Source organism: Girardinichthys multiradiatus, chromosome 6 (assembly GCF_021462225.1).
Source record: "Girardinichthys multiradiatus isolate DD_20200921_A chromosome 6, DD_fGirMul_XY1, whole genome shotgun sequence".
Lineage (NCBI taxonomy): Eukaryota > Metazoa > Chordata > Actinopteri > Cyprinodontiformes > Goodeidae > Girardinichthys > Girardinichthys multiradiatus.
Window position 1 is genome coordinate 31,652,787 of NC_061799.1, and position 13,199 is coordinate 31,665,985.

General features: G+C 38.2%; 1 protein-coding gene across 1 annotated transcript in view; it reads right to left on the reverse strand.

The window, feature by feature from the left end:
• The window catches only part of myripa (myosin VIIA and Rab interacting protein a), a 38,700-nt gene that overhangs the window by 3,940 nt on the left and 21,561 nt on the right, over positions 1–13,199 (reverse strand). The window contains exons 6-12 of the mRNA XM_047368452.1: positions 12,217–12,314; positions 9,039–9,119; positions 8,701–8,832; positions 7,450–7,585; positions 6,416–6,960; positions 3,673–5,517; positions 419–598 (exon numbers count right to left, since the gene is read on the reverse strand). Of these exons, the coding sequence (XP_047224408.1) occupies positions 419–598; positions 3,673–5,517; positions 6,416–6,960; positions 7,450–7,585; positions 8,701–8,832; positions 9,039–9,119; positions 12,217–12,314 (3,017 nt within the window). The remainder of the gene's footprint in view (positions 1–418; positions 599–3,672; positions 5,518–6,415; positions 6,961–7,449; positions 7,586–8,700; positions 8,833–9,038; positions 9,120–12,216; positions 12,315–13,199) is intronic.

The following is a 13,199-nucleotide window of genomic DNA, read 5'->3' on the forward strand; positions in this document are numbered from 1 at the left end:
AAAATTACTTAGAACTTCACTGTTTTTTGTTGGTTTGTTAAAATATGCTGAAATGAATCATATTAATTTGGATAAAGACTAGTATTATATATTTAGTTTAAATTTGACGGCTCACTTTTTAAAGTCTCATTCAAACAAACAGATTCAAAGAATGGTACAATAAACAACAAAAAGCATTCTTTTTTTTTCAAGGAGATCAACATTATTTTTGAATCCTATCAGGCATACCTCACTGTTCATGGCGAGTTTTAAATTTTAAGTTCCCTGTTCACCACAACAATTAAACTAAAAACTAAACCGAACTAAAATGTGTAAGTTGAATTAATATTCATGACCACTTGGTTTCTCTGGGGCCTGATGTGTCAGTGGGACATGTTAAAACATAATGTGTGATAAGCAAATTGTTTGCTGGACTAACATTTTCCTCCAGTTTCCAGAACTGTTGGTCAAGTTTCTGGGGGTCTGTGTTTGGGGGCAGCGAGATTGTAGAGACTTGGGTTTTGTCTTGTCCGTCCACACCCTGGAACAGCTCCTCAGTTGCATTCAGCACCTTCAGCACCTCAGTGGTGATGCTGCGTAAAGATGCTGCAGAGTATCTCTACAATGCAAAAACACAGGTTATTTTTTACTTTTTTTTTTCTATAGATGCACCAAGCAATCAACTGTTAAAACTGAAGTCAAGGGAACAACTGATATAACTGATGTATAGTGCAACCTAAATCAAAATTGTAGTTGTATTATCCATTTAAAGCACTTTGTCAATAGAGTTTTAATATGCTTTGTAAATAAAATTGTACTGTATTTCGTTCAATAACTTGGAACAAGTCGCGACTTGTCTGAGGTTCAGGCTGCAAGAAGAGTGAGATACACAGCCGGTAACAGGACAGCTAAATGAAGTACAGCAAAGATGCTCTGTTTGATCCTTTTGATTTTTCAAGCTCTGTCTGTTATAGGATAGACAGAGGTTGAAACACAGAGAATCCTGTTTTAGTAAGGATCATTGTGTGAATCGCTAAAATAAAAGACTAAAACCAGTTTCAAATGTTAATTCATTAGTAAATTAGTAAAGATTAGTAAAATCCTACTTCCGAGTCGGAGGCCCGCGTAGGATCCGGAAGTACATGGGTTTGCTTTCAGAACATCAACATTCAAAATATTCAATTAAATTCTTAACACCAATAAGCCAAACAGACTGCCAGTTTCTATTCTTTTGATTGACACCTATTTTGACCTAAGTCAACCTTTGGTCTCCAGATCCAATTATATACACCATATGTCATTTTTATGTGATACAAGTCTCACCTACTCTCCTGCATAGGTTTCTTGCCTATCAGCTCCGACGGTGATTGGGAAGCTATAGGCATTTAGCCAATGAAATTCTTGTCATAAGAATCTGCGGCATGTAGAGCCAGACTTAAAACCGCCATCAAAAACTGCACTCTCAGTGCGTAATTGTGCATATAGCCTTACCGGATGACTTTCAGAGTGTTTTATCAAAATAAATCTTAGCCTAAACCCCTGATGAGGTTGGCGGAGTTGGTCTGCAGAAAGGAAAGCAACTTTTCAGAGGACGGCTTGTATCTAATGCCTCTGAATCCTTATATCAGCAACTGCTTTCTCTTCTGCATAGTGTAATGTAATTTCTGCTCTTAATAACACACAAAAATAGATATATATATTATAAATGCTGTTATTAAGTATTTATATCATTTATTTATTGATTTAATTTTTCCTTAAAGAGAGATTGAACTTGGCCAAAATTGGTCGAAGTTTTACCAAAATTGTGGTGTAAATCAAATTGTAAATCCTGAAAATATAAATAGGTGCAACTTTACTTCTCTTGAATATGTTCTTCTAATTACTTTTAGTGCAATTAGACATTAAACAGATGTGGAAAAGTGTACAATGCTTGACTGTTTATTTAAGCATAATCCTTACTGAAAGTGAAAAGTACATAATGAAAAGGGTGGGTCTCTAATCTTTGCAATAGATCACAATTGGGTAATAATGTGGAGAAACGTCAGATTGATATTGATTTGCACCAAAATGACAAAGATGTTGCACTTATTATAACAAATAAACCTTAATTCATGGAAGACAGTGGCAAGGGGGATAAAAAGCTCCACATAACAAGTTTAAATGTTTTTTATATTGGATATTTTGATTAGACGCTTAGACAAAAAGATTTTAATGGAAAGTGCATATTCCAGCTTTATAATGTGTTCAGGTTTTAATATCAGGTTAGGGTTAAATTTAAACGAGCTCACTCTCACTTGCTCCAGCAGAGATGACATTAACTCTATAGTTTTGTAAAGCTCCACATCACTACCCTACAGTTAACATAAAGGAAAGAAAAAAAGGATAAGACAGCACATACAGAGGAAACAAGAGTAGGTTAGTTAGAATTGAAAAGAATCATCTTCAGGGTGAGGTTATCAGATCTCAGACAAAGTATGTCAATACATCCTCTACTGAACATCATTCAAATTCCTGTTAATTAAATTAAGGCACTACATGTTGGAGCAACTCGGTCATAATTTCAAAATCTGGGTTAGCGGGTCGGTTGCAGGAGGTGGTGTGAGAGCCAGCATGCCGCACTGAAAATCAAAGAACCTTTTAAAAATTTTACAGGTAGATGTTAACAGGATGTGCACAAGCAGTTTCTTTTTAGTTAATTATAAATTGCATTACCTTTGTAGTACATCTATGTTGTATTGTACATTGTAAGGACTACATATAATTGTACAATCTGACATATTTTTTTATTCTATCAGTGCTTTATGGTGGACTCGCATCTGGTTACTTGGATCACTGACTACCTTAGAGGGAGACCACAGCCTGTCAGGATCAGAGACTGCATTTCAGAGCAAAGGAACACCATAGGGGACAATGCTCTCTCCAGTCCTTTTCACTCTCTAGACATCTCACTTCAAATACAACTCAGAGTCCTACTACACACAGAAGTTCTCAGATGACACTCTAATTGTGGGGTGTGTGCGTTATGATCACAAGAGGGAGCACAGGAGTCTGGTTGAGGACTTAACAGGGGGGTGCAGAGCCAACCACCTGCACCTGAACACTTCAAAACTGAAAGAACTGCGTGTGGACTTTAGAGGATCCAGGTCTACCCTGCAGCTGCTCTCAAATGATGTGGAGGTGGTCAGGAACAACAAGTACTTGGGTATCCAGCTGATATATATATAATTTAAATGGTAGTCAATAGCAGAAAAAATTTTAAACGTTCTTTGTCTAAAAGGCCTATGAAAGACTTTATAAAAAAAATAAAAAATTATGACAAATAAATTTTCAACCTGAACCACGCAACCTGGCCAAATTGTATGCTACTCGAGTCACCACAACTGAAGTTCAGCAAAAATCTAACTTTAAATAGATAAAAAATGTCAAGGCATCCAGGAGGATTAATTAAAATGTAAAGCCTTTCCTTTATCACTTCTGCAGAAATAAAGCAAAACATATTGGCGAAATAGTTGCAAAAAATGGAGATTAAACTGCTTCATGAATTTTTCCCTTAGCATGGATCTGATGTTAAATGCTTTAGGAGTAAAGACGATAATGTACAGATTCTGCATCATAATTTATATATATATACAGAGACTCACCTTCTCTGCAGTTAATTAAAAAAAAGATGCTAGAAACAGCTGCAGTACTTACACTCTGAATCTCCTCTGGTGACAGGAACTCCCTTGGATGAGCACAGGAGCTGCTCTGTTCCACGTTTTCAGCTTCCTGTTCTTCCTTGACTTTTCCATCTCTGCCTCTCTGATCACAGTCTGTGGCATCAGTGTTCATCTCTGCTTCCTCTGACTTCGTTGTGTTTCTTCGTCCATCCTGGTTCTCACTATCCTCTTTGCTTTTTGGACTTGTTAGCTTGGTTTCATTTATTAGGAGTTCTTTAATGGTTGTCATATCCTTACGGTTTTCTTCATGAGTGTTTTCGTCTCTACCTGTACTGTTACCTTTCTGCTGTTTATTAGAAATCTCCCCATCAGTTTTCTCACTAATAAATATTTGTATCACTGACCTATCGTTTGTCTCTTCTGTAGCATCTTTCCTCTCTCTGAAACAACTACCTCCCTCTCCGTTGTCATTCCCTGGCTTTCCCTTTTCGGTCTGTCTAGCTTTGTCCGTCATTTCTGCCTGCATGTCCTCCAGAGTCATCATCAACATGCTGCTGATTATTTTGTCAAATTCTGCATCGTCTTCATCGCTTTTTGAGTCTGTGTCTAACTTTCTCTTACTCTCTTCGCTTTCTTCTAGAAACTCCTCTTCAGTTTTTTCATCTATCCTCTTTGCCTGTGGTTCTTTCTCTTCTTTAGCTTTTCCTTCTTGTAATGCCTCTGTTCTCTCTGCCTTCATTTCTGTTTTTAAGTTTATGTATTGTCTTTCAACTGGCTCTGTAAAGATTTGTCGGTATTTGTCATATAACTGCCCCATTTCTATTGTTCCATCTCTTATTACTCGCGTGTTTTTCTGTATGCCGGTGGTGTCATCTTCAACCTTTGGCTGATACATTCCTTCCTCACTCCTCTCTTTAGTTTCACCTGTCAAATCAAACATCTTCATATCTATGTCTCCAATTGATTCCTCTCCCTCCCACATTTCTCTTATCTCCCTGTTGTAACCATTTTCCTCTTGCTCCTGTTTTCCCTCATAATCTCCCAGTCTGTCCAGCTCATCCTCGGTGGAGGAAAACTGGGAGGCGCTGACTAAACTGGCCAAATCACGCAGCTGAGTATTTTCTGGCTGCAGAATCCACAGCACTTTTTCATCCGTCACATTCTCACTGTCCTCTCCTCTTCCCACCTTATCCAGCTCGTCCTCGGTGGAAGAATACTGGCTGGCGTTGACTTCGTTAGCTAATCTGCATAATTTAACAGCAAGGTCTTCCCCTCTTCCAAACTCATCTTCCAGGTTTTCCTTTTCAATGCCCATTCTGTCCAGCTCATCTTCAGTGGATGAGAACTGCGTTGCTCTGACTTCTTTTTCCAGCTGACAGAGCCTATAGGTCAGGTCTGTCAGCACCTGATCTTTATCATCCTTTTCCACATCTGTGTCTCTGTCCCATTTCCCTTCACTTTGTCCCGCTCCATCTGGCTCATCTTCAGTAGAGGACAAGTATGTAAGGCTGGCCTGGGAAACAAGCCTATATAATCTGTGTTTCAACTCCTCATTATCTTTTTCCTTCTCTTCTTCACCTGTTCTTCCTCCATTCAAGTCAACATCCATCTCACACTCACTTTTTCGTCTCCTGCCTCCCTGCTCTCCATCATTACTTTCATCTCTCCCTTCATCTGGTTCTTCTTCTCTGGTACAACATTCATAAACACTGGCTGGGCATAGGTGCAGTTTTGAAGTGAAGTCATTTGTGATTTGATTGACTGCTTTTCCAGTGAACTCATTGTTGAGGTTAAAAGGTTCAGGGGTTGTGGCTGCGGAGGTGCTAGAAACTACAGCATCAGACGGATGTGAATAAAAGTGGTCTTTGGTGTTTAAATCCTGAAAATGTATAAAAATTGCACTGTTAATAACACAATTTAGTAATAGTATTTTTTTCATATTTTGTCAGATTACAGACAAACTTTAACAGACGTTTTTGGGATTTTACAAGATAGACCAACACAAAGTAGTGCGTAATTGTGAAGTGGAAGGAAAATGATAAATAGTTTCCCTTTTGTTTTTCTTTTTACAAATAAAAATCAGAAAGATGGGGTGTGCAATTGTATTTAACCCTACTGATTCAATACTTTTTGAAATCACCTGATTTTCCTCCAGGGTTGCATCTTACCATCAATTCTGACCAGCTTTCCTGCCCTTATGGAAGAAAAGCATATGATGCTGCCACCACCATGCCTTGGTAGGTTTGCAGCTGTGCCATGTTCTTTCCATTGGATGGCAGCTTGAATAGTGCTCTGTGAGATGTTTGAAGCTTGGGGTTTTGTTCAATAACCTCACCCTGCTTTACGCTTTTCCATAACTTTATTTGATCTGTCTGTTGTGATCCTTGCTACTCAAGATGCTATTTGTTTAGTAACGTTTTCGAATAAACCTCTGAGGCCTTCAGAGAACAGCTGCTTTCATGCTTTAGTTCAAATCACACTCTGATGAAATCTATTTAGGAACTGGGTGGCACTGAAAGACAATTGGCTGCATTGGATTTTATTAAGGAAATCAAAGTAAAGGGGGCTGAATACAAATGTGAGCCACACTTTACCTGTTTTAATTTGTTAAAACCCATTTACTTTGTCTTGGACTATGGCATAAAATCCCAGTAAAATACATGAAGTTTGTGCTTTTAATGGGACTTATTTATTTAACTGAGTTATCAGTGATCATTCTGTAAGTTAAATGACTGATCGTCCCATCAGTTTGTACTTAAATCTTTTTTTCCTCTTACCGACACTGAAGAAGACGCTGCTGGCTCTTTTTTGCTCCTCCTCTTTTTCCGGAATTTCCTGGTTTTTCCCTCCTCTTGTTCATCAGACACCTTGAGCTCATCCTTCTCCCTCTCTGCTTCTTTTAGGTTAAAGTCTACATCAATGATGCTAGTCCTACGGGATGAAGTAGGTTTCCTGAACTCTGCAGGCACCTTCCGCTTTAGGAGAGCTATCAGAGGTTTGCTAGGCTTCCAGTTCCCCTCAGAGTCTGAAAACGGATCATCTCTGTTGAGCTGGTGGCCTGTTAGTGCCAGGTCACTAAAGTCGTGCTGGGCTAAGTTGCAGTCCATCATCTTCCTGTGAATCTCCTGCAGGACAGCACCCCAGGAGCTGTCTGGATCCGCTTTGTTTTCACTGTCAGAGCCCAGGCCTTCATAGGCAGAAACCACTCCAGACTCTCTTTCCAAGGCACTGTAGACCAGACTCTTCCTCTTAGTGAGGAGGCTGGGCCTAGACAGCAGGCCGCCCTGCATGGCGATCCAGTTCCCATCCGGGCTCTGCAACACTGAAGACAAGCATTTGCAATCAAGCTCCAGCAAATGCACACAGACACAGGTATTACTCAGACAAGCAGGAAACATGTACAAAATTAGGAAAGACATACCAAACAACCAGGGTTCCTACGCATTTCTCATGTCATAATTCCAAACTTTTTCAGACTCTGATTTTTCCATTTAAAAGAAAAAAAATATGGAAGATGTTTGTACAGTTCTCAGACTTTACATATTTACATATGGAAATAATCAGAGATGGACGAATTGATGGGTGGATGGACAGATGCAACTTTTAAACAATAGGATAGGGAAAAACATCTGAAAATATAAACATTTTCCACCCCCTGGTTTCCTTTTCTTTATTTTGTAGACCTGGTAAATATTTACATCAAATGTACATTATTTACATTTTTGAGGTTTTCAATAGAATTGGAAAAGAAGTTACCCTATTTCAATACTGTTTGGATGTACACAGCGGCTACCCATAAGCCACCTCTTACCAGAGTTGTCAAGTCGATCTACACTCTTCCATGCTGTCATGGCTGACGCACCGCCCTCTTTCTTTAAGGCTGTAGGGAAGTCTGGTTTCAGAGCTGATGGACTGTTATCCAGCAGCGTGAAGGCTGAATTTGATCTCTGAGGAGAGATAGACAACACTCCGTGGAAAAATTCAAATGAAAAAAACAATTTCTGTTTCTTTCATCTTTTTTGTTTGAACTTAATAAATTAGATAAGCTTCTTTCACCAGCAGAGGTCAGTATGAGACAAAAAAAAACTCCACAAGGGATCATCATAGTAAGTCAATTACTCCTTTTCTGGAGAAATACAAATACAGCTACGTAGGAAAGAAATTAGTACTTTGCAGCCTTTGAGTTGCATGGGTATTGTAAATTACTAAATTATACAAGTGGATATACAGTGAGCCTCCCTGCAGCAGATCAAAGTGCAGTTTAAGGAGGAGACTGCAGCTAGAGGAGAATGTTTTTGCCATCAGGGCCAAATGACTGGTCTTCCTAAATGTTTAGGTATGGGCTGGTTGCAAGTATTTAACCGTACCAAGGTTTTTAAAGTTTTAAATACTAGTTAATAAATACTAATTAAATACTAGCTAATAAGTTTAGAGTAAATTTTAGGTAAAAATGGTCAATTGGATGCTGTTCGTACAAATGGCAGAAAACGTTATTGCAACAGACGGACTGCATGACAACAGCGTGTGATCGCATGGCACTGCTTTAGACTGTAAGGTGGAAGCAGCCTCCACCTGAACATTGCAGTGAACAGCAAAGTTTCTGTATTATTTTACCTGATTTATAGTGGGTGAGAGATTTAAGGGTCTGACTGGACAGATCATGTAGAGGTAAAGCAACTTTTATTTTCAAATCTATGAGGTTGATTTGGATAGAACTCAGCGAATAAGCAGGGTGGAGCTAAAATGTACTATTATTTTTGATATCTGTTTTAGTTTATTTCAAAAAGGAAAAATACCCATTAACCAAGAGTTTATAAGACTGCAGAGATTGGTCAGACTGTTTTGTATCCAATTTTGGAACAAAGTCATAAGTTTGCTCCCCCACCTAAAAAACGGGGGTGTAGTTGCTGCTCTCACTGCTGTACATGCTCTGCATTTTAGGGCTTTAACATAGTTAAAAACAAAGCTATTAAAATAGGACAATAGTTGGGCTAGACACTAAAAACTAAAGAATAATGTTGCAATCATTTCACAACAGATATTTTTTTACTCAGAGATTTACTTGTTGTTTCAGGGATCCAGATGGCTCATCGCAAGCAGAGTGATGATGATGAGGGACTGTTTTGCGTTCAGAAACCCAGCCGTGGTCATACTCGGCCCTCATCTCAGCCAAAGCATTTCTTCTGCTAATGATCTTATACACAAAGAAAGCAGGATTAGCTATGCAAACAGCTTCGATTGCACAAAGAACAGATGAACCCTGTATTTTCATCATGTAAATAGTGTATAAATTTAACCCTTTTGGGCTTCCTTTTATTTCTTGTTTTCATAAACCTACTGAGCGGAGGATAAATAAACCTGATAATACTGTATAAAACATCTGGTTCAAGCTCAGTTTACTTTTTGCACAATGGTTCGGGCCAGTTCCTCAATGAGCTCTCCTCTGTGCTCCAGCAGATAAACTGCTTCATTTTGACTTTCCTGAGGAGACACAAACACAATAAGAAAACCTATAGAGGACCACTCAACCACAGAGATGATTTACTTTCTAAATTTATACACTGGGCATACATATTTGCTGTACTGAGTTCAGAGGCTTTGAGATTCCTACACAGATTGGTTATGAAAGGTGAATAAAAAGAGACACTTATAAGGATTTAACTTAGATTGTCTGGACAATATAATACAATAAGTATGCATTAGAAGATTTAGGGCTAAAACATTCACCAGAGATTCTACAATGACTAGTGAGAGCTGTTATCTAATCAAGAAGTGTTAAGAGTCAAGAGTCAGTCCGATGTATTATCTCCAGTGTTCATTTTTTCTTCAAAGAGTCACTTAAAATGAGTTTAAGGTACAAAAACTGCATAGAACCTTCTTTTATTTGCAGTGCCATGCCAAAGAATTCATACTACTTTAGTATTTTTACATTTTGTCACATAACAACCAAAACCTTGAATGTGTTTCATTGGGATTTTATGTGAGAGAGCAAGATAAAGCAAAACAATTATGACGTGTAAAAAAAGAAAGAAAGATGTTTTTCAGTTTTATGTTTTCAGAAGTGAGGTATGCATCTGTATTCATCTCTCCCCCCCAACTCACACAGCTAACTACTGTTTATCAGCTGGATTTACATATTTTACGTGACTGGGCCATTCTAACACATGACTAAGCTTTGATATAAGCTGTTCTATTTTAGGTCTGGCTGTATGTTTAAGGACACCGTCCAGGTGGACGGCACACTTCCACTCTAGTCTCACATTTTTTGTAGCCTTTTACCAGAACTGCCGTGTATTTAGCTCCATTGGTCTTCCCATAAACTATTCGATGCCTGTTGAAGAAAAGCATTCCCACACCATGATGCTGCTGTCACCATAGTTCACCATGGGGAAGGTGGGTTCAGTACTCGTTTTTTATCAACCATGCAGTGAAGCCCAAAATTATCCATAAGCCCTGCAGATTTAAGTTTAAAGTAATGTTTTTTACCATATTAGTCTTCTGACTGGAACTAATAGTAATGTTCTACGTTATGAAGAAGCTGTGTAGGGGTCTAAAGATTAGGGTGATGGCCAGGAGGCCTTTTAACCTCAAAGACTTGGATCTCATCAGCATAGATAAACTGTAAAAATAACAGTGAAAACATGTAAAAATTGAGTCAGTAATTATAAAAAGGGTTTATCAATGTAATGCCAATGAGGATTTTTCCATTGGTTATTGAGAAGAGTATAATTTTTGACATACCATGTTGAATAAAATGTAATATAAATATATGTCATTATCATTTGAGATGTTGCTGTCTAATGTCCTATAAAAAGTAAAAAATAAAAACTTCTTGAATGAAAATAATCTTAAATTTAGATCAGATGGGGGTATGACTAATTTTGGGTTTAACTCAAAATCAAGCTAAGTGTCATCTGACCAGAGCACCTTCTTTCACATGTTTTCTATATAGCTTGAGGTAAACTTCAACATGACTTCTTATGGTTTTCTTTGAACTTTGACTTTTTTCTTGCCACTTTTCCATAAGGGCCAGATTTGTAAAGTGCAAAACGTATATCTGTGCTGTGAACAGAGTCTCCCACCAGAGCTGTGAATCTCTGCAGCTCCTCCAGGGTTACCATGGACCTCTTGGCTGCTTCTCTGATTAAAGTTCTCCTTACAGTTTTGTTATAGTCTTTCAATTTGCAGATGGTGCAATGAACAGTGGTCTTTGAGATGCTCAGAGTCTTGGATATACATATGTAACAAAGTTAATAATGTATTGGATTCCACTTGTCAATACTTTTCATTTTAGGTTCATGTATAGCAGGAGAAGCACCGCCATCTCTTGGAGGTTAGCTGTGATAAGTGTAGTGGACACAGGGACCTTGTTGCCAGTAAATGAGAGAAGAGCACGAGGTAGGTCCGCTTATGCTAACACTGTGGGAAAATGTCCGTTAGCTTGATGCTAATGTGAAATGGTATTCCTCGCAAGGTGCTGCATTTGCTGTGATGAGTTCTAACCACTACATGTTCTGTTTTATGCAGGTACATATTTTTCTATTTTTTTGTATTTCTTTATAATAGAAATGTATTTAATATTGTTGTTAGGCCAGTAAATGAGAGAAGAGCACGATGTGCTGTATTTGCTGTGATGAGCCTGAGTTCTGACCACTACATGTTCTGTTTCATGCAGATAAAAAAAAGATAAACAGCGTTTCATCTCATCGTGTCTCTTGGCCATTATTCATTATCCGACACAACGCAGAGTTATATTTGGACCGAGCTGAATTATTGGATGGCTAAGTTCAGCAAGGTTACACATATATATATATATATATTAATTTTTCTAACCTTAGTTCATACTTCTGCACCACATTCTCTCTGACCTGTCTGCTGTGCTCCTTGATTCCGTCTTATCTCTAACTAACGTCTGAGGCCTTCACAAAATATCAGCATTTATACTGGGATTAAATACATACTGGTGGACAAGATTAAACTTTTTGCACCAAATTTTAACTAGGGGTATCAAAGTAATGGGGATGCATACAATTGCACAACAGACCATTCTGGTTTTTATTTCTTAACATTTGTTAACTGGCCACTTTGTCAACTCTATCACATAAAACCCCAGTAGCACACATCAAAAGTTATGGATGAATTTACAAAAATCTGAAAAAGTTCAAGGAGTATGAATACTTTTGCAAGGTGCCATATTCTTTTGGATTCATGTCAACAGTAGTTTGGTAAAACAAGTTAAAGTGACTCAGTGGTTCTTATGGTGCTAGTTCTGACACTATTTATACTGTAGTATTAAAGTGCCATTTAGCAGCCTTGTAATCCGGATGGTCTCAGTTAATCTGATCCAAACGGGGTCAGAAATCAAGCAGACACAGGGTCAAATTAAATGGTGACATTATGGTAAGACCACTGATGACACTAATGTGCATGCATTACTAGACTACACAGCAATATTTTTATATGGCTTCATTGCAGTAACTGCTGTTACTTATTTGTAATAACAAGTTTAATTTTTGGGACCATTTTAAGACCATAGCCTGAAACAGATTGTTTAAAGGAAGGAAGAAATCTAAATAACCTGAGTCGAGGTGTCAAACTCAGCTTTAGAAATGGCTTCGTCTATGGCCTCCTCTGCAACCCGCAGGGCCACACTGAGCGTCTCTGCCACACTGTGCTCTGAACACAAACACAGCAGGCACCTATTACCCATCTGAAACATGATCCTCCAAACATTAATAAAACAGAAGCAGCTAACAGCTTATATTTCCGTTAGATATATGTAAAACATGTTGAGTGCATCTCAGTTTAATTCTGGCTGTACTCCCTCATTCCTGTGGCTCTGCCAACAGAGGCATGGCCACTGGGTAACAGCAACCTTTCATTTATGTTTTCAGGCACTCATCCTGTTAGGGCAGTGAACTGGCAGAGTGGGGGAAGTGAGGCCAGAGTGGGACAGAATACACAGAGTAGTGCATCTGTTTGTGATCCTGTTCAGAATCTGACACAAAATATCAGAACCAAACCATTTATTTCCCTGCCATTTCATTGCTGTAAAGTGTGTATACTAGGTTAGCAAAGGCTTTCCAAACCCTGAAACTTCATAATTTAAACATTATTTCCCCCCCAAAAAAACACCTGTTAAATATAAACTCTAATACTCAACAGCTAAAATCACAGCATTTGGATGTATCGTCTAAATGAAATGCCATTTTACTCCTCCCTGCCAAGTCTAACTTAACAAAGAGAGTAAGTTACTCTGAGTGTACTGATGTGTTGTTTAAAAAATTTAATAAAACATCAGTACTAAATGTACTGACAAAGTGAAATGTTAATCCTCTCATTTCTGACACCAGCTGCGTAACATTGAACAACTGAAAGTAGGAAGAAAAGTAATCAAACACGCAAATTTTGACTCAGACTATGCCATCATTCTGATTCATCTGTTGCTATTAACATGAAGCTTGATTCCAGACTTATCAATGAGTCAAAAAGAAAACTATTTAGTCCATCCACTTTCTCAAGGGAACATCATGAACATAATATAAATGCATTTTGTGTTGT